Source organism: Suncus etruscus, chromosome 14 (assembly GCF_024139225.1).
Source record: "Suncus etruscus isolate mSunEtr1 chromosome 14, mSunEtr1.pri.cur, whole genome shotgun sequence".
NCBI lineage: Eukaryota > Metazoa > Chordata > Mammalia > Eulipotyphla > Soricidae > Suncus > Suncus etruscus.
Window position 1 is genome coordinate 23,068,801 of NC_064861.1, and position 24,520 is coordinate 23,093,320.

Here is a 24,520-nt window from a genome sequence, read left to right on the forward strand (position 1 = left end):
AGCAATAGTACAGCAGGTAGGGCACTGGCTTTGCATGCAGCTGACTTGAGCTCAATCTCCAACATCCTATATCCCCCCCCCCACCATCAAGAATAATTTCTGAGCTCAGAGCCAGGAGTAACCCCTGAGCGCTGTAGAGTGAGAGAGAGTGGGGGGGGATTGATTCTACAAGCTAATCAAAGCATTCATCCCCAACTCCAAGATGAGCAGGAGTGGCAGAGAGAGCTCAAATAGCTGAGCTCTGTTCCCCAAGCAGGAGGCCTACCCAGGAGTGTGATCCCCAGCACCACAGGGAGGGACACCCAAGCACTAAACCAGGAATAGCCCCTGAGAGATGGGGAGGGGTATGGAGAGTGACTGTTTTCTGGGTAAAGTGTTCAGTTGAAAAAAAATGAAGTTCTGGAGATAGATGGTGATAATGGAAGCCCAATAACGTAAATATACTTCATGTTTCTGAATATTTGGGGGGGGCACATCCAGTGATGCTCAGTGGTTACTTCTGGCTCTGCACTCAGAAATCACTCCTGGCTCATGGGATGCCAGGGATAGAACCCAGGTCTGTCCTGAGCCAGCCACCTACAAGGCAAAAGCCCTACTGTTGCGCTATTGCTCTGGCCCCATTGTTTCTGAATACTTAAAAATGGCTAAAATGGCTTTATATGTAATTTACCACAATGTAAACTTTAGCTATAGGAATAAAGGACTGAAGAGATAGTACAGCAGGTAGTTCACTTGCCTTGCAACCTGGGTTGGATCCCTGGCAACCTATTTAACCTGCAGAGTCCTGCCAAGGGTAAACCCTGAACACAGAGCCAGAAGTGAACCTGAATACCACTGACATGGCCCAAAAGCAGAAAAAAAAAAAAAGAATCTACCCTATTTTCTTGGCAGTGTTCTGGGTTTACTGTTGAAAATTAAGATAAAAAACCTTCAAATCTTAACATATTCTCCGAGTACCACTGGTATGTTTCCCTAGCACCAGGCCAGTACTGGTTGGTGTAGCAGGGCCCTGTGGGTACTTATTGGGGAATTCCCCACCCCTGTGTTTCTTACAGTGCTACAAATCAAACTCAATGCCTGACACTATTTTGTTTTTATTTTGTTTTGTTTGCTCTACAACTATGCTATTTCCAAGCCCTAAAACAAATAATCTTAGGCTGGAGAAGTAATACAGCAGGTAAGGCTCTTGCTTTGCATGAGGCCAACCAAGATTGAATTCCCCAGATCCCATCTAGTCCCCCAAGCATCACCAGGAGTAATTCTATAAAATGCAGAGCTAGGAGAAAACTGAGTACCATACTGCTTGGTGTGACCTCAAAACAAACAATCTTGATAAAACATTCTAAGGATAATTTCATTGCATAATGATAATGACCTTTGAAGTTAAAAAAATGTTTTTAGGGGAGGTGGGGAAAAAAAAATGTTTTTAGGGGCCGGAGCAATAGCTCAGCGGTAGGGCATTTGCCTTGTACACAGGTGACCCAGGATGGATCTTGGTTCAATCCCCAGCATCCCGTACGGTCCCCCAAGCCAGGAGTGATTTCTGAGCACATAGCCAGGAGTAACCCCTGAGCATCACCAGGTGTGGCCCCAAAACAAACAAACAAAATTTAATCATATGTCTCTGTTTACCCCTCCTCCAAGACATGACCTCATACATTTCAGCATGAACACGGTTTGGTTTTCTAGAGAGAAACTTGCTAGAAAGTTTGCTCCAAACTCTTAGAAAAAGTTTCCTCCAAATCCTTAGAAAGCTTCCAAAAAGGTATCATTCCCAAAACTGCTATATAGTGTCATCAGACTATAATATAAATTTATTAGTGATGTTTATAAACAGGAAACTTCCCTTTTGGAGAGCCACACCCTGCAGTGCTCTGGGCTTACTCTCTGCACTCAAGTAGTTCCTCTTAGCAGGTCCTAGGGGCCCCATTCTTAAGTGGTGCTAGGGTTAAAACGTAGGCCAGCCATGTGAAAGGCAAACGCCCTGGCCTCGCCACATTGTAATGGCTTTAGCAGGTAATAATTCAAGTCTAAAACTAAACATTCTAGGCCCTAGAATCTAGGGGCTGGAGTGATAGCACAGCGGTAGGGCATTTACCTTGCAAGCGGTGAACTCTGGATGGACTCCGGTTCGATTCCTGGCATCCCATAGGTCCTCAGAGCCTGCCAGGAGCGACTTCTGAGCACAGAGCCAGGAGTAACCTCTGAGTGCTGCTGAGTGTGACCAACCCCCCCCCCCCAAAAAAAAAAGATAGTACTATGAGTAAGGAAAGCACTTGGGTTGATCCCCAGCACCACAGTATGGTTTACCCCTGACCAACACCAGAAATGATCCCTGAGCACAGAATCAGGAGTATGGGCCACAGCTAGGTGTGTCCCCCCCAAAAAATAAAAAAGCTAAACATTCTGTAGTCTAAGCGTGTGTGTGTGTGTGTGTGTGTGTGTGTGTGTGTGTGTGTTTATGACAGTAGGCAAAGATCTGTTCCAGAGAGGCCAAGAGGACTTAGCATGAACAGCAATGAATGAACTCCAAGCAAATCCCAATAGGTTTCTCAACACTGGGTAGACCAAGATCTTTCTCAATTAGTACTTCCAAAAAATCGAGTATAACAGCTCTATTAAAAAAGGGGGAAAGTTGGGGCCCGGAGAGATAGCTCAGTGGCGTTTGCCTTGCAAGCAGCCGATCCAGGACCAAAGGTGGTTGGTTCGAATCCCGGTGTCCCATATGGTCCCCCGTGCCTGCCAGGAGCTATTTCTGAGCAGACAGCCAGGAGTAACCCCTGAGCACTGCCGGGTGTGGCCCAAAAACCAAAAAAAAAAAAAAAAAAAAGGGGGAAAGTCACCATGAGTTCTGTGTAGTCTAACTCGATGCTAAATTCAAGTTGTGCACATATTGTAAGACCATAATCAAGATGTTTGCATTTATGAATTCCAATATGAATCACATAGACTTTTTCATTATATTTACTTAGCTAAAAGAGCAGCTCCATTTGATCAGCCAGATCAAACAGAAGTCAGAATGGCCTTTGACGCAACCAGAGTATCAAGCACTTATCAAGTTACTGCCTGGACAATTCACCAGCACTCAATAATTCAAAGCCCTTTAAAAATACATATCCCCTGACCAAGTATTATCACACCTGTAGGTTTTTACTAAGGAAATAGATAAATGCAGAAGAAACTTCAGGAATGAAAAATAAAAACAACCAAAAACTAATAAAGATCCTTAATTAGTTGACTACTTATTAGTTGATTTATTAGTTAATGATGATTTGGTCACAAATGCTAAGCAAACATTTGATGTAAAAGCATTCATGTGTTAATACAAAATATTAAAGACTGACCCATCTTATTATTTACTGATGCACAATATACCTCTGTACAGATATATATAAAAACTCATCAATGTGAGGCCAGAACAATAGCACAATGGTAGGGCATTTGCCTTGCACGCCACTGACCCAGGATGGGCCTGGGTTCAATCCCCAGCGTCCCATAGGATCGCCCAAGCCAGGAGCGATTTCTGAGCGTATAGCCAGGAATAACCCATGAGCGCCACAAGGTGTGGTCCAAAAAGCAAACAAACAAAAAAAAAACAAAAACAAAAAGTCATCAATAAAAAAAAAAAAAGTCATCAATGCAAACGTTTTAAATGCAGTGTCTGAGAGCAAATGGGCCGAGGCAGATCTGTCAGAGCACACAGGAATCCATGTGTGCCAGTGTAATTAGGGATTCATGGAACTAGTGTGTACAGATAAGTGCCTGGAAGTATGTGCACAGATGTATACACATGTATTTATATGCTAACGTAATGCCTGTATTTGAACTGTTAAGTCTATGGTTTAGTAGGTGTATATTTATCCTTGTAATCACTACTTAGAAGCTATGACCTTGAGCAAGTTCCAAATCTCTTGGAATCACGACTTTGTCATGTATGTCATAAATCCTGTCCATAAGGATGAAGTGAAATAATAGCTATAAAACACTCAGGAGGGGCCGGGCGGTGGCGCTGGAGGTAAGGTGCCTGCCTTGCCTGCGCTAGCCTAGGACAGACCGTGGTTCAATCCCCCGGCGTCCCATATGGTCCCCCAAGAAGCCAGGAGCAACTTCTGAGCACATAGCCAGGAGTAACCCCTGAGCGTCACAGGGTGTGGCCCAAAAACCAAAAAAAAAAAAAAAAACAAAAAAAAAAAACACTCAGGACAGTGATTGGCACATAAGTAAATGCTAAATCAATATTAGCTTTCCTTATCTATACACATATAGATTCATCTCTATTCTGCATATATTTACACAGCTCTAATTTCACCACGATACACATCAAAATATCAACTTCGGTGATCTCTGGGTGACAGGTTTCTCTGTTGTGGAGAGGGGTTATGAGGAATCTCGTATGCAGTTTTTCAAGGAAGATATTCTTTCTTTTATTTTTCCGAATTATTTCTTCAAAATCAAGAAGCTCTATCCCTAATATGCTTCAATTCTGCAAACTTAAAGCCATGTAAAAAACCACAGTGAGGAAGACATCGTTTTGAGACTCCACCAAAAATGCTGTACTCTAGCAGTCTGTCAGCATTACCTAATAGCTCAAGAAGATGGCAGTACAAAGAAAGCCCAGGCTTGTGGCTCTCGCTGGCTTTATCTGAGGCAAGATGAAAAGAATGAATATGATCACAAGGTGGGATACAGTGGTAGTTAACACACACTCGGTGAGAGTTAAAGGGCACCTGTCGTTCACTAAATTTCAGTGAGGCAGGAAGAACCCCAGAACCTTGCCCAAGGTCATAAACGAAACACACATGTGCCAGACCCCAGGCCGGGCCCATCTCAGGGACTGCATTGCCACAATTCGGGCGTGTTTATGAAACCGAGCAAAATTCTTATCCTAATCAGTCATTTCAGACATCCAGCTGGAGGAGGGAGGAAATGACAGCACCTGGGCTGAGGACAGCAAAAACAAACCAGTGATTGGCCCCATCAGAGTTTCTGGAGCCATTTTAATTGGCTGCCCCACCCCCACTTCCAAATACGAAGCCGCATCGGCTCCTCTGGGCTTGGACGTTGGACCTCGGGCCTCCCGACAGACATTTCTAGTGCAGATGGGACGCCGAAAAAGCCTCGGAAACAACAGCTTACTGGCGTCCCCAGCCAACAGCAGCTGCGATCTGGCTCCGTTCCCGCAATCAGGACGCATTCGATTAAAAGCCTCGGGGTGGGGTGAGGGGGGAAGAGAAAGAACCCTGCAGAAATCGGGGCAAGCCAGGCCTGCTTTACCCACGCAACAGGGAGCTCTTCCCCAGCACCCCGGGGACTCAATGGAGAAATCATCCCCGAGGGAATAAATAAATAAATAAATAAATAAATAAATAAATAAATAAATAAATAGCCCAATCCGGCCCCAGGTCAGGCAGACACCCTTCCTCCCGGGCCTAGCTATGAAATCGCGCGCAACGGGGCCGGAGACAGCATGGAGGCAAGGCATGCAGAAAGAAGGTCGGTGGTTCGGATCCCGGCAGCCAATAGGGTCCCCCTAGGCCTAGAGCCTGCCAGGAGCGATTTCTGAGCGCTGAGCTAGGAGGAACCCCGGAGCGCTGCCGGGTGTGACCCCCAAACCTAGAAGGAAGAAAGAAATGGCATGACACGTCACTGTCACTCGCGAGCTCTCCCGACCACGCGCACCCCGCGGCTGGACCGGGGAAGGGGGAGAGGCGGCGGCGGAGGCGGGGGCGGGGGGAGCCCCGGCGACTGCAGAGCTGAGCCTGGCAGCCGGCCGCCCCCTTTCCGCTGGAGCGGGGGGGGGGGGACGGGGCGTCCCCGCGAGGCCCTCTCCGCTCCCCTCTGCTCCCCCAGCCCTTCGCGGGGCCTCGAGCCCGGGGAGAACGGGGAGCGCAGCCGGGGCTCGGCGGGCGGCCAACGGAGAGCGAGCTCCCTCCGGGCGGGCGCGGCGGCTCACCTGCTGGTACCGGCTGCCGCAGGCCGGCTCCACCGCCGCCAGCGCCGCCAACGCCAACGCCATGGCGCAGCCGGCCTCAGGGAGGAAGAGCGAGCGGGCGGGCGGCGAGCGCGCAGAAGGGGAAGCGAGCGCGGCGGGGACGCCGGACGGGACGGGACGGGACGCGCCGCGGGGGGTCTCGACGTCCGATCGCCTCGGCCCGGGAGCGCCGCCGCCGCTGAGGAGAGGACGCGGCCCTGGTGCTGAGAAGGAGGCGGGACGACGGCGACGGCGACGCGGCCCGTCGCCCCGCCCCGCCGAGGCTTGACGCTGGCCGCGCCCCGCCTGGCCACGCCCGCAGCGCGTGGCCACGCCCACTTTACGACCAGCCTGGCTTTCCCCGAACGTCGGGCCCCGCCCCCTTCTTGCCTAGCCACGCCCACTACCTCATCCACAGGTCCGGTCCCGATTCCGGCCTGCCGTGGCCCCGCCCCGACTTCAAGCCTGGCCCCGCCCACGACGGCCAGCCCCGCTTTACCCGAACGTCGGCCCCCCCCCATCCCGGCCTGCCGTGGCCCCGCCTTTCTCGCCCGACCACGCCCACGGCGACCGAGCAGCTCCACTTTCTCCGAACGTCGGGCCCCGCCCCGTCTTGTTTGGCCCCGCCCTCTCCAGCCAGCCCTCTTTACCCACCTAGAGAGCCACGGCCCGGCCAGCCTTGGCTCCGCCCCTCTTGCCTGGCCCGGATGTACAGCCCCGCCTCCTGTCCCGCCTCTCGCCTCCGTGGGAGTCGGCTCCCACAAGCAGGCCCTGCCCTCTCTCCCTGCCCAGTCCTCGGGTCCCGGGGTGCCCCGCCCGCCCAGCCCAGTCCAGCCCTGGGGTCGGGCCCCTCCCCCAGATCGAGCGAGAGCCTCTCGCTTCCCTCGGGTTGGAAAGGCGCCCGGCACCCCAGTCCCCTGAAAACGAAGCCCAAACAGGCCGGCCCTGGGGGGTGTCGCTAGGGATGACGGGCCCTGCGTGGCCAGCGCTGGCCAGGCCGCACAGGCCGGTTGCAGCCTCCCGGCCCCGGGAGGATCTGTTCTGGGCCTTGAGTTGAGAATCTCTGCTCCGACCCACTCCTGCGTCTGTCAGCTCCGTAACTGAGGGCTCAGTCAACGACAGGAAAGTCCTGTCTTGGTCAGAAAAAGTATTTTGAGTGCACTTGTCAATGCTCATTAAGTTTTTATTGGAACACGACCGCTCCTATTTATTTCAGATAGGTCGCAAATCCTTAAGAGAGAACAGCACTCTGACGCCCAAGACCTCGGAGAAGTTATTAGATGTCCACAGCAATTCAGAATAGAGGACAATGATAACATCCTTATTTTTATGCTGTCCTTTAGAGTTTTAACTGCGTCACTTGTAGATGCAGACACGATTATTATCTCCTGGGCCAAAAGCTCTCCCAGGGAGGAACATGAAAGGCAAAGCTTAGCATTTCTAAGAGCTTACCAGGTAGCAAGAACATGGCAAAGACTGTGAGGGAAGGGAACTTGCCTTGTGGAAGAACTAAAGGAAAGGAGGCCAAGAAAGAAAGAGAGAAAGAAAGAAGAAAGAAAGAAAAAGGAAGGAAGGAAGGAAGGAAGGAAGGAAGGAAGGAAGGAAGGAAGGAAGGAAGGAAGGAAGGAAGGAAGGAAGGAAGGAAGGAAGGAAGAAAAGAAGAAAAGAAAGAAAAGAAAGAAAGGCCCCAGGGGCCAGAGAGATAACATGGAGGTAAGGCGTTTGCCTCTCATGCAAAAGGTCATCGGTTCGAATCCCAGCGTCCCATATGGTCCCCTGTGCTTGCCAAGAGTGACTTCTGAGCATGGAGCCAGGAGTAACTCCTGAGCACTGCCTGGTGAAACCCAAAAACCAAAAAAAAAAAAAAAAAAAAAAAAAAAGAAAGGCCCCAAATTGCCCTATAGGAAATACAACCATCAGGATTTCTCGAATCAGAAAATCATGCCTAAAAAAAAAAAAGAAAAAGAAATGAATAAAATCAGGCTTTTCAAATACAAAAAAAAGAAAAAGAAAATCATGCCTGAAGATGAAAGCATCTTACCCAAGCACACAGAGCTAGCTAATAAGGATAAAACCTCTAGCTGGTTAGCTGGTTTTCTTAATCATTATTATGCCACAAAGCTATAAACTTCATGAGCACAGAAATGTTTGTCTTATATTTTGGAATCACAGCAACCTACAGTTAGATACAGTACAGCTATGAATTGGCATTTGAAGGCTTTTTTTTCTTTCCATCACATTCAGTCATCTGAAATTGCTTCTATCTACATGTCCAACACAGGAAAACATTGATCTTTGAAGCTTGTTGTGATTTCCCATTCTTTTTGTTTGTTTGATTTTGGGGGAGGGGGGTCACACCTAGCAGTGCTCAGGAATTTCTCCTGAAGGTTCTTGGGGACTATATGGGATGCTTGAAATTGAATTTATGTGGGTTGCATGCAAGGCACATGCACTACCCACTGTGCTGTTGTTCTAGGACCACAGTTTCCCTTTCTTCATAATTGCCTTTCCAAGTTGTTAGTCTAGGGTTGGTATTAATATCATTGTTTTGAGACTAGAGGGATTGCTTCCACCAGGAGTGATTCCTGAATGCAAGCAAAGCCAGGAGTAAACCCTGAAGACTGCTGGGTGTGGCCCCAAAACCAGAAACAATCTGATTATTGTTTTAATTTCTCATTTTCAAGTTTGTTAGCTACTGACTTTAAAACAGCTATGTTTGGGAGCTACCTTGAAGTTTCTATATAGGCCAGCCTTAATAAATCACTAAAATAAGTCAATGAACAATTTGCAATATTTATTTTCCTTGATGGAGAATCGAGCTCCCCAACATTATCCCAGCTCCTCCCTGTCTGATCTGTCTCTTTTTTTCCAAAGTGCACATCTGATGTTGTGCAGTGAGAGAGAGAGAAAGTGAGAGAGAGAGAGAGAGAGAGAGAGAGAGAGAGAGAGAGAGAGAGAGAGAGAGAGAGAGAGAGAGAGAGAGAGAATTGACCCAACATACCAAGCTGGGAGCTTCAGAGAAGTACATACTGTCCCTGGGGTGTTTTTAATCCAGAAAAACTATATTTAGCAGAAGTAAGGTTCAAGAATCAGTCCACACAGGATGTCCTGTCTATGGTCCTTATAAATGAGGGAAACATGTCTAATTTGGAGGGGGGAAGAATGTTCCTTGGTGGAAGATATGGATGGGAAAAATACAGATTTATTTGTTCAGATTCTCTAAATTTAATTGAAAGAAAGGATTATTTAGAAAACTGCCCAGAGGTAGGGCCTGAGCAATAAGACAGTGGATAGGACACTTGACTTGCAAATAGACCACCCAGGTTCCATCTCATTGGCATCTCACTGGGTCCCCTGAGGCCTACCAGGAGTGGCTCCTGAGTGCAGAGCCTGGAGTAAGCGCTCAGCTTCCAAGTATGTTCCAGATACAACTCTTTATTCTCTCTCCAGCTTCTAATCTCCCTTAGTTGTTGTTTGATGTAGGACAGTAAAATTGTGTTGTTGTCAACACTACAGATCTGGTCTTTATTCTTGAAGTTGCCTTATTACTTATCGAATAAGTATATGCAATTATTTGCCTCTATTCAGTGGATGGATAAATGGGGGACTGACAAACTGTCATCACTCGAGTAAGTCTCCAGTTGTTGAGTAAAATTAGGAATGAAGGAAAAAAGGCTGGAGTAATAGCCAAGGCTTTTGTTTAGCTGTATGTGGCTGACTCAGGTTGGATTTCCAGCAGCCCATATGGTCCCCAGAGCACCATCAGAAGTAATTCCCAAATACAGAGCCAGGAGTAATTCCTGAGCATCAGTGGGTATGGCCCCAAAACAAAACCAAAACAAACAAACAAACAAACAAAACAGTGAAGGGAAAACTTTGAATTTCTGACTCATGGCTCCATGCCTGCTGCCAGCCAAGTAAAGATAAATCCAAGGCTGTAAAATTGCCCTCTTTGGTTTCATCTCGTGATGTTGCTGAGAGAGTTTCCATGGAGAAAGTTATTAATTTCAGATTGCCTCACTTAGAAACTTATTTCCCCATGGAATAACAGTAATAATTTCCATGTGAATTGCTGACACTGAATCATCCATTCTGAGAGAGAGGAGAAACATGGACAAAACCAGCATAGCTCATGTTTTACATACACACACACAGATGCACACGCAGAAGTCTATCCTAGCTCAACAACCTAGATGGACTGGCTACATTTGTCTAAAGCCTCATTGCTGTAACATCTCAGTTTCAGGCCTTGCATTTCTCAGCTAATACTTGTTATTTTTTTAATTTATGCTTATTTTTCTTCTTTGGGCTATACCCAGCAGTGTTCAGGGCTTACTCCTAGCTCTCTACTCGATAGCAATGCTCGGGGACTGTATGGGGTACTGGGAATTGAACGAGGGTCAGCCTCACTCAAGGCAAGCACCTTCATCTCTGAATTCTCTCTCCAGCCTCATCTCCTACTAATCTTTATAGGGCTTCTACAAACCATACAGTTATACATAAACCTCTGCTGACTTACTACTTATTTTTGGAAGGGACTTGGAGCATTCGAGGCAGTGCTCAGGCCTTGTGGCTAAGGATCTTAAGCTGAATTATGCACTGACTATTTTACTCCAAGAAGAGCTGAGTCATTGTAGAACCTCGGCAAAGGATATCCAGGACCTTGCATGTGGGCATTACATAGCCAGGGAAACCATAGGAGGTGACCCCATAACATCTTTGATCCCTTTCCTCTTCACTGTATTTGGGGATGTTATGGCCAACAAAGGAAGGAATGAGTTACAGCAAAGTGTCCAAAAAATATCAAGAATCTGCTCCTCATCTCTGTACACAATGGACCACCAGTGCCTTCACTAAATGTTTTCAAAATAGAAAGGCAAGCAGGGCATGTCCTGAACCCTCCCAGGCTCTGGCTGATAGGTAAAATAAGAAAAGGGTTTCTCACCTATACACCTCAATGGTTTTCTTACTAAGTTGAGGGGAAAACAAAACAAAACAAAACAAAACAAAAAACCATGATTACACAAGGGAAATATGAAAGCTGGCAGCACTGCACTGCCTGACATGTGTCAGGGGAGAAATAACACAGGCTAATTAGGACAATAAGAAGCCACCACAGGGTCCCAGCAGGGTGGCTGGTGTTGACTTAGACTCAGCAAAGCTTGTGGGCACTAAGACTTGGTCCTGGGGGACTTAAGGAATGCTGTTTGGGTGCCTGAGAACAGGGTTCAGTCAGTCAAAGGGAGACTCTTATATTCTCACTAACAGGAAAAGACCTAATCATAAGTAAGTTTTTTTTTTTGTTTGGTTGGTTTTGAGGCCACACCCAGAGACATGATCAGGGTTTAATCCAGGCTCTGTACTCAAGGATTCCTCCTGGAAAGGCTTGGGGGACCATATGGGGTGCTGGGGACTAAAATAGGATCAGCTGCAAGCAAGATAAGAGCCCTACCTGCTGTACTATCTCTTTGCCTCCCCCTACCCTGTCTTTTATTTGTTTTGCTTTATTTATTTATTTGGTTTTGGTTTTAGTTTTGGTTATTTGGGCCACAGCCAGTGGTGCTCAGGGTAGTTACTCCTGGCTCTGCACTCAGAAGTTATTCCTAGCAAGCTCAGGGGACCATATAGAATGCCAGGAATAAAACCCAGATGGGCCTTGTACAAGGGAAATGCCTACCAGCTGTGCTATTACCCCAGCTCCCAACCCTAGTTTTTAAACCAAGCTGCAATTCCAGTCAAATTCTTCAGGAATTCTTTCAAGTATATTTGTGGGACTCTGCTTCATGACAAGCATGCAGTGAGTGAAGGCCATCAGTGGAGCAAAGGCAGCACCTTTATTGACAAATTCCTACTCTGTAGTCAACTGGATTCTAACAGGATGGGGTCTAGTGGGTGTGATCACAAAAATAAAAAAGCCAATCACAAAAAATATCTCAAGTTTTGGCAGAGTGAATGAGGTGCTTGCCTTGTATGAGGATGAACCAGATTCAGTCCTAGACACCCCATATGGTTCCTGAGCATCACCACAATTCCTGAGTATCACTAAGCATGATTCCCCAAAATCCCTCACAGCAAATAAAAAAAATTCCTCAGATTTGAACTTTAAATAGTGGTAAATGGACGCTTTCTTCTTGCTCTCAAGCACCAAGCACCCCATTACCATGCTCTCAGGTTAAACTAGTGTAAACAAGCGGAGTTGCATCCTCTCCTGGCCTGCGAGTCATCCAGAACTTCAACTTAAATTCCCTCATGTTAGTTTGGTTTTTAAATTATAAACAGTTTTCAGGTACATAATTTATTATCCTAACACTGTTCTAACCAAGGTGTTTCTGGCATTACTGGGTTCAAGAATGCTACTTCCATACTTATATGTATTGACTTTATCCCAATAGAGATATTGCTAAGCAATGTACATTCATAATAGATTTTTTCATCATTCACAATAAAAACAAGAGGTAGTCTACTTCTTTCTGCTTCTGTGGATGAGGGAATCAAGTCAATGGAGGTTAACTATCTTTTGGGGGATTGCATATCCAGTGCTACTCAGAGCCTATTCCTGTGTTTATGCTCAGTCATGACCCCTGGAGGTACTGGGAATTCAAGCCAGGGTTACTGGACGCAAGGTAAAAACCTTACCCTCGTTATTATCTCTCTGGCCCCAGGTTAATTATCTTATCTATGGGGATTAGTACTTCCAGGTTATATAAACCATTATATATATTTTTTCTAATTTTAGTTATAACATGGTAATTATAAAATTTTTATAATACAGTAATTTCAGGCATTCAATGTTTTAGTACCAATCCCACCACCAGTGTGACCTTCCCTTCACCTGTGACCCCAATCTCTCTCCCATCACCGTAGCCTGCCTTCATGTGGTACAAATTTACTTCATATTGTTTGTTACAACAAATACAAAGGCAAATGAAATTATCAAAACTTAGATCAACAAGGGCCAATTTGAAATTATTGCTCTATGAGAAATTATTGTTCTATGAGATAGCATGGAGGTAGGGCATTTGCCTTGCATGCAGAAGGACAGTGGTTTGAATCCCTCCATCCCATATGGTCCCCTGAGCCTGCCAGGAGCCATTTATAGCGTAGAGCCAGGAGTAATCCCTGATTGCTGCCAGGTGTAACCCAAAAACCAACCCCCCCCCACAAAAAAGAAAAGAAATTATTGTTCTATCTCTCCATGGTGTTTCTAAAGTTGATATCAGAGGATTTATTGAGCTGTGGTTGGTGCTACTGTTTAGGCTCACTGAGCTTGGTGAGTTTCTATGGAACTTTCCCATCAGATAGAAATGATTATATTTGATCCTTAACTTTATATGTGAGGTATCTGAGCTATACACCCATGATCCCACAGTCCAGAAATGGTGGTAGTGACAAGAATACCAAGATTTTTTCAATATCTGAATCGTACAACCTATGGCTTTGGTATAGACACACATCTCAGCCTTGTAGGCTTTGAGGATTTATACCATTCCAGATATGCTGTTATCATGCAATCATATTCTGACTGAGAAAGGGGTGAGGAGGGGCTCCATGGTTGCAGAGTGATGACATCAAACACCTTTACACAATCTCTCCAGCCTTTAAGTTCCCCCCAGGAAACCTACCAGGTGCTTTGTTACCTATGGGGTTCTTTGTGGGTGGCAGAGAAAGCATCTAAAAATAGACCTGTCCTCAGCTGTCTCAGAAGAGATGTGAGCCTAAAAATGTCACCACCCTCTTCTCCCTTTCCAAAAAGACGTCTCTGTCCAGAGTATATCTTCCCCTCCTGGCAGTCACTGCCTATGGTTCAGTTTCTCTCCCAATCTTCTTGGCCAGGTAAGGAATGGATCCCTTCTTAGGAACAATGGCGAACATTACTTAGCTAAAATAATGATGCAAAACAAAAACAAAAACAAAGCCCAGCGCTGTGGGTCAGAAGCCTCATACGTGCCTCTCCATGCGTTTCTGCATCTTCAAACTGCAGTGAGTAGAAGAAATGACTTCTCTAGAAATAAGTCTTGTGACATAGATTTTTTCCAGCCACAGAGACCCAGGGAATTTTCCTAAAGGCTTGGGCTTTCCATGAGTAACTCCTTACATGCCAAGAGGAGATTAGAATCACTGCAAAAAATCAGACCCAGAGCTGGGCTCATGATGGCTAAACTAGGGTGCAGGTATCAGGAGGCAAAAATTTCAACCAGCAAAGAAAACAGAGGAGAAGGGGACAGAGCCTTGTCTGGCATCTCCTAGGGGATGATGCTTCATCACTCTCAGCTTCCTGCCAGGAGCCTGGGATGCTCCGCCACGAAGCACCATGTCACATGAGAAGTGTGAGAAGTATTTTTTTTCAGTCATGTCTTCATTCCTTTTATGAGTAAGTACTTAATTTTTGTTGCTTTCTTTCCACCATTTCCTTTCCCTTTGTTGTTGTGACTTTGTTACTATGACAGGAAGAGAGGGTGTCACCCAATTGTTTATGGTGCTTACCTGAACTCACACTTACTTGCTCACACATAGATACTTGGTTTGAGCAACCAGAGGCCAGAGGTCACATACTTCATGCTGTGACTTCTGTACTTTTTTCTCTGTCTCCTGGGACATGAGAGAGAGAGAGAGAGAGAGAGAGAGAGAGAGAGAGAGAGAGAGAGAGAGACAGAGACAGAGACAGAGACAGAGACAGAGACAGACAGAGACAGAGACAGAGACAGAGAGACAGAGAGAGAGACAGAGAGAGAGACAGAGAGAGAGACAGAGAGAGACAGAGACAGAGACAGACAGAGACAGAGACAGAGAGAGAGACAGAGAGAGAGATAGACAGAGATAGAGAGTAGAGCAATTGAGGAGAGTGTGTACAGGGGTAACTGTACGGGGCGATGGCACTTTCCTTGCACTTGGCTAATCCAGTTTATTCCCTAGCACCAATTATAGTTCTCTGAGCACCACTAGGAGTGATCCAAGAGCACAGAGGCAGGAGGAAGCCCCAACTAAACCCAAAACAAACATTCCCCATTTTCTACTCACATACAGTGAGTATAGTTCAAAGGTGAACAAGTTCTGTTCATACTAAATGTAGAGGTGGGCTGGAGAGGGTAGAGTGATTGCCTTGACTACAGCTAACCTGGGTTTAATCTCCAGCACCTCATATGGTTTCCTGAGCACCACCAGGAGTGATTCCTGAGTGCAGAGCCAGAAAGTAAGCCCTGAACACCACTGGGTATAGCCCCCAAAAGCTACACACATCAGCCACGCACACAAGCGCGCACGCATATGCACACATACACATGCACAATCTAGAGATGTCCTTATTTTCATGGCAGTTTCTACTTCTTGCCAATCTCATTGCCCCTTCCATAAACTAGACTTCAGTTTGTGAATATTTTCTGTTCCTGAAAACTCTGTGCTTGTGGAAAGCATTATTATTATAGTCATTTTTGTATTTTGTTTTCAGTCGGCACATAGTAGTGTTCAGGCCTTGCTCCTAGTTCTGTACTCAGAGATCATTCCTGGAAGTGATTTTTATGGTATTTTTAAGCAGTATCGTTATAGCATTTATTGGCACTCATGTTCCTACCTAGCTCCATAATAGATTCTGAGGGATATCAAAGCAATAACCACACAAATATATATCACCGAAAAGAACACAAAGTATAAAACTTAATATCTGGGTTTTAAATACTTAAAATAGAATTCCCAATGGCAGGGGGAAATGCATATCTTGTGCTTCACATCCTGTGTCCAGCACAGATAGCAGTAAACAACAACCACACTGCCACTGAGATCAGGGCAACTCAGAAGCTTTCTCAGTCTAGCAGTTGCTTTGCTGCCAGTTTGTTCATCAGAAACTGGCAGGTAAAATACAAAATATCCTTCTGCTCTTTCAATCACATAGTTTTTACTAATTTAACCAAATCCAGGAGAGGGAAGAATAGCTGTCTGCTGGAGTATTTGGGAGAAAATTCACCAGAAAAGGTATTTTAGCTATATCCTGAAAGATTGCTCAATTCTGGACAGTATGAACAGAAGAGAGTAAACATTTGCTATGTTGAAGTTTTTTTTTTTTAAATAAATGTAGTCAACCTGTCATTTTGAAAAATGACTTTAATTTAGGAAAGTCTTCTTTACTCCCAAGATCATGAAAATATATATTCTTCTAATATTTTATAATTTTCCATTTTACATGGATATAGTTTATCAAATTGCAGTATATTGTGGGGGTAAGGAACAGGGTAAGAATACAGGTTTTATTTTTTTTAATGACTAGCTCAATATCATGCCATTGTTGACAATCATTTAAAAAAATCTCCTTTAGGGGCTAGACATGGTTGGCCCGAGTTCAATCCCCAGCATCCCATATAATCCCCCAAGTTTGCCAGGAGTGATTTCTGAGCAAAGAGCCAAGTGTAACCCCTGATTGCTGCCGGATGTGACCTGGCAAAAACAAAAACAAAAAAATTAAGTCCCCTTTATTATGCCTTTTCATTTTATAAGTCTCTTCATATATAGTTATTTCCAAATCCCCAATTCTTTTTCATTTATCTGTTCATGTTTATTGGGAGCCCTACTATTTTAGAAAATTAACTATAAACACCTAAAATAACATATTTGATCAACTAAGAACATTGGATTTTGAGGACTGCAGAAAGCAAGCTACCCTAACTAAAATCATTAAATTGTTCATAATCTTAAATATGAATTATCTTTTTTTTGGGGGGGTTTGGGCCACACCCAGCAGTGCTCAGGGGTTACTCCTGGCTATCTGCTCAGAAATATCTCCTGGCAGGCACAGGAGGGACCTTATGGGATGTCAGGATTCGAACCAACCACCTTAGGTCCTGGATCGGCTGCTTACAAGGCAAACATCACTGTGCTATCTCTCCAGCCTCGAATATATATATTTTTAATATAGGTAACATCATCATTAACAAGCAGCTCTCATACCAGATAGCTCATCTATTTGAAATATTTGATTCAGAGGTTTTCACCATATTTGCAATATTCAGTATTCACCACAATAAATTTTAGAATATTTTCATCAGCCCCAAAAGAAACCCCATACCATAAGCCTCTCTTCTCCCATAAATTACTTATTTCATTTTGTCTGCTAGATTTTCCCTTTCTGGACATTTCAGATATGTAAAATCAGATAATATGTGGCTTCATGTCTGGCCCCCACCACTTAGCATAATGTTTTCAAAGATTTCCACATTTAGGAGCCAGAGAGATTTCACAGTGGTAGGGCATTTTCCTTAGACTCAGGAGGACGGTGGTTGGTGGTTCAAATCCTGGCATCCCATATGGTCCCCTGAGCCTGCCAGGAGCAATTTCTGAACATAGAGCCAGGAGTAACCCCTGAGCGATGCCGGGTGTGACTCAAAAACAAAACAAAACAAAACAAACAAACAAAAAAAAAACCAAAGTTTTCTATATTTTAAATGCAGCTCTCCTTAATTTCTGTCTAGAAATTGAAGCAAGATGTAGGCCAGAGAGACAGGACAGGAACTAAGATGCTTGCCTTGGATAAAACTGAACCCCATATCAACCCCTGGCACTGCATGGTCCCCCAAGGAACCGCAGGAGCACAGAACCAAAAGAAAAGTAGCCCCAACACTACCAAGTGTGGCCAAACTCCCCTCTCCCAAAAGAAAATTTGAGACAAGATTTATAAATCAGGAAATGAACTTTTCTGACATTTATGACCCAGTGGCATTTATTACCTTCGTGTGTTTTGAAACCATCACCTATCTATCTCCTTCCAAAACATTTTTTCACTCTGAAAGTAAACTGTGAACTCACCAAGCAAGTCATTCCTCATTCTCCCACCTGACTCCTGCTCCCACAGGCTTTTGCAACCACTAATCACCTTTCTTGTCTGTAAGGTTTTGCCTCGATCTGGACATTTCAAATAAATAAATTCAAACGATATCTGCACTTTGATTTCATTCACCAACCATAATGTTTTCTAAGTCTATCCATATTAAAAGCATACATGGACTCTTGTTATTGTAGATAATCCCATGATATGGATACCACACTTCACTTATCTGTTTATTTGTGGATGGACATTTAGGGCATTTCTTTTTTTTTTTTTTTTTTTTTTTGGTTTTTGGGCCACACCCGTTTGACGCTCAGGGGTTACTCCTGGCTATGCGCTCAGAAATCGCCCCTGGCTTGGGGGGACCATATGGGACGCCGGGGGATCGAACTGCGGTCCTTCCTTGGCTAGCGCTTGCAAGGCAGACACCTTACCTCCAGCGCCACCTACCCGGCCCCCATTTAGGGCATTTCTACCTTGGGGCAGTTAATTTTGTGGGAAAGGCCCATTGTTCCTTGGTAAGCTTTGAACTATGCTAGAGGTTAAAGTTCTACACCCCCTATCCCTGGGAAATGGTCCAGGTTTGTAGATGGGCCAGGGTGCCTTTGCACCACTTGCTAATCAGTTCAGAAGCTGGTTCCTCAGAGGTCCCCCTCTCCAATGGTCTTGAGCTGACTTTGCTGTGATGCCTGGCTGGCTCTGCATTCTGAGAGTCAGAGGGGATGTCTGAAGCAGGGCTGCCACCTGAAAAGGGCAGAGTGGGCTTTTGATGACTTGGAATTCAAGCACACACATGCACACACACCCACACACACCCCTGTTCCAATGAAATTATTGTGAGTGTCAACCTGTCGTGGAACAGACCATGCTGTGATTTCAGGTCCCCATGTTCATGGCTAATTTCATGCACCGCCAAGTTTCATGCCTTCTCCATTTTTCATTAGAGCTTGTTTTTCCCTTTGGGATATTGGAGCATTTGAGTGAGCACGTTGTGATTGAGCAGGAATGCTGGGAACAAATGGGAGGCCCCATCATGAGGAGAACTTGTCCCCTGATAGTGTTCACCCCTGGGTGACCCTGGCTGGCTTCGTTTGTCCATCACAGCACAGTCCTCAAATCACTTCTGGATGTTTCTGGATGCTTCCATCCACTTCCAAACATTACTGGCACTATTTGCTAGTCCTGCTTGGTTGACTCCAAGAATTAGCATGAACTAAATTCATATGGGATTCATTTAGTCTCACTGTGTGCCACTCTTGCTGCACCCATCACCCACAAATGCTGCTTCACCTATTGCCCAGCTTCACCACTCCTTTACAACTCTCTGCAGATACACCAATATGACCAAACTCCAGTTATGCCAATATTTGGGCTGATATCAACAGGACTTTTTTAGAGTGAGTGTTCTTGGATAGGGGATCCTATCCTATGAAAGTTTCAACACCAGAAATCTACCCCACCTTCTCTCTTTTGGGGAGGAAGTTGAGAATTAGGAAAGGATACTCTCTTGTTTTTGTTTTGTTTTGTTTTTGGGTCACACCTGTGGTGCTCAGGGATTACTCCTGGTTCTACCCTCAGAAATTGCTCCTGGCAGGCTCAGGGGATCATATGGGATGCTGGGATTTGAATAAACATTCTTCTGCATGCAAGGCAAATGCCCCACCTCCATGCCATCTCTCCGGTCCAAGGAGAGGATACTGTCAAGAAGTGCTCAAGAGGCCCTTGGGCCACTTCTAGAGAATCTCTGCTGATTGGCTAAGTCATGTTTGGAGGATGAGGTTTTGCTCAGGCCCCTTCAGTGATTAGGGACCTCCAGACTACCAAGGCTGCACCCTATGAAGATTGGGGGACCATATGGTAACATGTAGTAGGTTAGTGGCATGTAAGCTACTCCTTAGGACCTTTATTATCTCTCCAGTCATTTCTCCTCCTTCCCTCCTTCCCTCCCTTCCTCCTTCCTTCCCTCCCTTCCTTCCTTCTTCCTTCCTTCCTTCCTTCCTTCCTTCCTTCCTTCCTTCCTTCCTTCCTTCCTTCCTTCCTTCCTTCCTTCCTTCCTTCCTTCCTTCCTTCCTTCCTTCCTTCCTTCCTTCCTCCCTCCCTCCCTCCCTCCCTCCCTCCTCCAGTGGTGCCCAGGAGACCATATGTAGCGCCAGGGATCAAATCAGGTGAGTGGCATGCAAGGAAAGTGCCCTACCCTAGCTCTCAGTTCCCTCTTTCATTTTTATTGTAGTTGGGGGCTATAATCTTAATGTTGGAATACATCACTGGAGCTCTGATCTGACACAGCTGAGCCACATCCCAGACCTACCCCTTATTATTTGGAAGAAAGGAAATCTCTGAGAAAACCTCTTTAAAAAGTACATGCACAGGGGGCCTAGAGTGATAGCACAGCCAGTTCGTTTGCTTTGCATCCAGCTGATCAGGGTTTGATCCCCATATAGACTGAGCCTGCCAGGAATAATTTCTGAGTGCAGAGCCAGGAATAACCCTGAGCATTGCTGGGTGTGGCCCAAAAGCAACAACAACAACAACAACAAAAGTACATGCACTGTTGAAAGAGCCTAGAGGAAGAGCTCAGTGGCTGAGAGGGAATGATCAGGAGTTCAAGTATCATACATACACCTCAGTCAGATCTGGGAAGCCCTGCTGTCTGGAGGGGCCACACTTGATGTGTGGTCCACCATAGCCAGGTCTGCAGGAGCAACAAAAAAGGGGTTAGTTCCCCTTAAGCACCAAAACTTCAGAGCAATCGCTGGTCAACAACAATCTGAACTACAATGAAGGAAGTTGGTCTCGAGATATAATACAAAGAGTAAGCCTTGAATGCTGCCAACGCCGGTTTGATCCCAGAGACACATATGGTTCCCCAAGCACCAGCAGGAATGATCCTTGAAGAGTGAGCTGGGAGCCTCCAATCATGCTCCACCACCAAAACAAAAGCACAAACAAACAAACAAACAAACAAATGAACAAGCCAAACCACAAAACCTATAGCAGTGAAGGGAGGTAAAAGGGTGAAGGAAATTTAAGAACAACTAGAACTTAGAGAGGTGCTTTATTTTATTTTATTTTTTTTTAATTATCTTTATTTAAACACCGTGATTACAAATATGATTGTAGTTGTATGATAACAGTCATATAAAAAACACTCCCCTTCACCAGTGCAAGATTCCCACCACCAAATTCCCAGATCTCCCTCCTCCCCACCCCACCCACACCTATACTCAAGACAGGCTTTCTATTTCCCTCATTCATTCACATTGTTATGATAGTTTTCAGTGTAGTTATTTCTCTAACTGCACTATTCACTCTATGTGTTGAACTTCATGTCATGAGCTGCACCTACATGGGAAGATGGGGGAAATAAGGGTTGGGACTGAGGCAGTCAAAGATTAGATATGAGCTTTGTAGGGCAGTATCATGGTCACAATACAAGTTGGATATTATGCATATATAAACTATATGTATACAATACTGTCAATAGGAGACCAAGAAGAAAAAATTTCCAGTGACTGTCCCAACATAAACCAGTGCTAGAACAACCCACCCTCTTCCCAAAGTGCATTCCCATTACTGTAGGGAGAGGTAGGGGGAAAGCCTGATGACCCCTATAGAGCCCACCTGGACCAGCGCCCAGGGAAGGCCTGGAGTCCAGGGGAAAAAGAGAGGGACGGATGGATGGGGGCCTGCCAAGCATCCCAGCACTCCCCAGCTAGGGAGAAGGCCTCCAGCATGGGGACTCCCCAAACCCCATACCTGGGAAGAGCTGGCCTCCAGAATCAAAGGGAAAACTGGAAGCCAGATATATGCCCACCCTCCTCCTCATGCACCTCCCCCCTGGTGTACGGAAGGAGGAGAGAAGCCTGAGGACCCCTAAGAATCCACCTGAACCCACTTCTGGCCATCTGAGCTGACACCCAGGGCGGGCCTGAAGTCCAGGGGAAAAAGAGGGGGATGGCTGGGGGCCTGCCAAGCCTCACAGCACTCCCCAGGCCAGGGAGAAGGCCTCTGGCATGGGGACTCCCCAAACCTCACTCCTGGCAAGAGCTGGCCTCTAGAATCAAAGAGGAAACCGGAAGCCAGATATCTGGCCACCCTCCTCCCCATGCACGTCCCCCCTGAAATACGAAGGGAGAGGGAAGCCTGAGGATCCCAAAGAGTCCACCTGAACCCACTTCTGACCATCTGAGCTGGCACCCATGGAAGGCCTGGAGTCAGGGAATAAAGAGGGGGACAGGGGCCGGGAAGGTGGCGCTAGAGTTAAGGTGTCTGCCTTGCAAGCGCTAGCATAGGATGGACTGCGGTTCGATCCCCCGGCGTCCCATCTGGTCCCCCCAAGCCAGGGGCGATTTCTGAGCGCATAGCCAGGAGTAACCCCTGAGCGTCAAACGGGTGTGGCCCAAAATCCAAAAAAAAAAAAAAAAAAAAAAAAAAAAAAAGAGGGGGACAGCTGTGTGGCCTGTCAAGCCTTCCAGCACTCCACAGGCTAGGGAGAAAGCCTCCAGCATGAGGTCTCCCCAAACCCCATGCTGGCAAGATTTGCATAAGCTCAGTTTTTTAGACCTGTTATTTTAGTGTGAAAATTTCTAATTTCAGTGGTCAAATCCTCTTGATGCTTAACTGTGCTCCAGTCAAGTCTATCAATGCTTTTTTAGAGCTCCCTGAACATCTTCCATAATTTTAATCTAAATTTCTTATTTGAGAGGATACCTAGCTATTTCCTACTTTTTAGATTATCAGAGCAGCCATCTTGATTTCTTTAAACATGGCAGTGTTCTGCAAAATTTCTCCATTGGTAAGTCTCTGGGTTCCCAATCACACAGCAGGAATCGGCCCCACATTCGTTGGGTGGGGACATCTTACCGGGTGTGGGCCCTGGAGGGATTATGGTCCTTGGTGTCTCTAGGCTGGCTCAGCTTTATTTTATTTTATTTGATCATTTCCTTGTTCTGAACTCAGAGATCAATCTTGGCAGAATTTAGGGAATGCTGGGGATTGAACCCAGGTCAGAAATGTGCATAGTAAAAGCCCTACCTGCTGTACTTAAGTTCTGGAGATGCTTTATTTTAATGAGAGGGTGAAAGACTGGAGAGCTAGTCTAGAAAGTAAGGCACTTGTTTTGCACGTGATCAACACAACTGCGATCCCTGGCACCACTGTGTACCACCAAGAGTGATCTCTGAGCACAGAGTCAAAAGGGTGTTTACATTGCATATGACTGACTCAGTACAAACCAGGGTTTGATTCCCAACATCCCATATGGTCCCCTGAGCCTGCCAGGAGCAATTTCTTTTTTTTTTAATTTGTTTATTTTTAATTATGTGAACAATGATACAAAGAAAGAGGACAAGGTAAAGTTTCAGTGGAAGGACAATCACCCAAAAACAGAGTTCTCAGAAGAAATCCCCCTGCTGACACCCCAATTTTAAACTTAAAATCAAAGAATGATAAAACAAAACCCATGTACAATTACTTTGTCCCCCCAAGACCCCAAATTGTAGTACATTATAAATTTTCCTAGAGGTACACAAAGCAATCTAAAGCCATAAAATTTATGTAACTCCTTAAACTTGAAGACATAGTAGTTTTTTACATTTCCATGCACTTGCATATTAGTTCAAGTCAACCTCAAAAGTTTAAGTGTTTTTCTTTAAAGATTTAGAGTCAAAGGAGCACAGTAAAAACGGTGTTAGAGTGGCAATTATCATTTGCATAGGCCCAACAAAGTATGGGGAACATGAAAAGGAAAAACCTTATCCTAAATACAAGAAGACTCTACCCCTGAAGTTTCCTGACATAAGACCAATTCTAGGCTCCAGGCAAACTAGTTTGTCCAATCCAGGTCATTGTCTGTAGTGCCCATACAGTTTTATTTTTCACACAGTCTCTGTTGTTGGTATCATGTTTCTGTATTGAAGATCCTGGAATCTGTATATCCTACATTGAAGTCAGGATGGTGCGGAGCATCATCTAATTTTAACTCAATATTAAAGAACAATGCAGAAAGCCCTGTCCAGTACGCAGGTCATGGTTGTTGTTTAAATCTTCTCAGTGTTAAGGGAAGACTCTTTTGAGTAAATCGATATCAGAGCAGCAGTAGAGCCTTCTCTGGTAGAGGATTGATTCCAGGTGATGTCATAGACAACTTTGGATGTTTCATAGATGGCTTCCCTGGTTCAGGGGTGAATGGAGAATGCCCAAACCTCTGAGGCCTGTGCCAGGTCATCATGTCAATGTTCAGGGTGTAAGGTCCCATTGTACCACAAGACTTGTGTATTCCTTTCTCAATTAGATAAGAACTTATTTGTATGTATAGTATTTTCTATTTTTTTTTTTTTTGGTTTTTGGGCCACACCCTGTGATGCTCAGGGGTTACTCCTGGCTATGCGCTCAGAAGTTGCTCCTGGCTTCTTGGGGGACCATATGGGACACCGGGGGATCGAACCGCGGTCCGTCCTAGGCTAGTGCAGGCAAGGCAGGCACCTTACCTCCAGCGCCACCGCCCGGCCCCAGTATTTTCTATTTTAATGTGCCTATGCAAACAAGGAATAATGCCACATGGTGTTATCAGCGCATAAGGGGGCCACAAGAACAAGTCCAACAATCCCTGTGACCTGGTTCAAACATAAGCATTAAACTGAGGGACTCTTTCACCAAAATTCCTTATTGAACAGTGCACAAAGAAAAAAAGATAAAAAGTGGAGAAAATAAACAATCTAACTTCAGACAGTGGACACAAT

General features: G+C 45.5%; 2 protein-coding genes across 2 annotated transcripts in view; one reads left to right on the plus strand and one right to left on the minus strand.

The window, feature by feature from the left end:
* NDFIP1 (Nedd4 family interacting protein 1) overlaps positions 1-6,092 on the minus strand; it is a 56,315-nt gene extending 50,223 nt beyond the window's left edge. The window contains exon 1 of the mRNA XM_049786959.1: positions 5,954-6,092. Within this exon, the coding sequence (XP_049642916.1) occupies positions 5,954-6,016 (63 nt within the window). The 5' untranslated portion in view covers positions 6,017-6,092. The remainder of the gene's footprint in view (positions 1-5,953) is intronic.
* Positions 6,015-6,933, plus strand: LOC126028318 (uncharacterized). Its single transcript, XM_049787337.1, has 2 exons — positions 6,015-6,136; positions 6,204-6,933. Exons 1-2 carry the CDS (start codon positions 6,015-6,017, stop codon positions 6,931-6,933), a joined length of 852 nt encoding a protein of 283 aa, XP_049643294.1.
* The last annotated feature ends 17,587 nt before the right edge of the window (positions 6,934-24,520 follow it).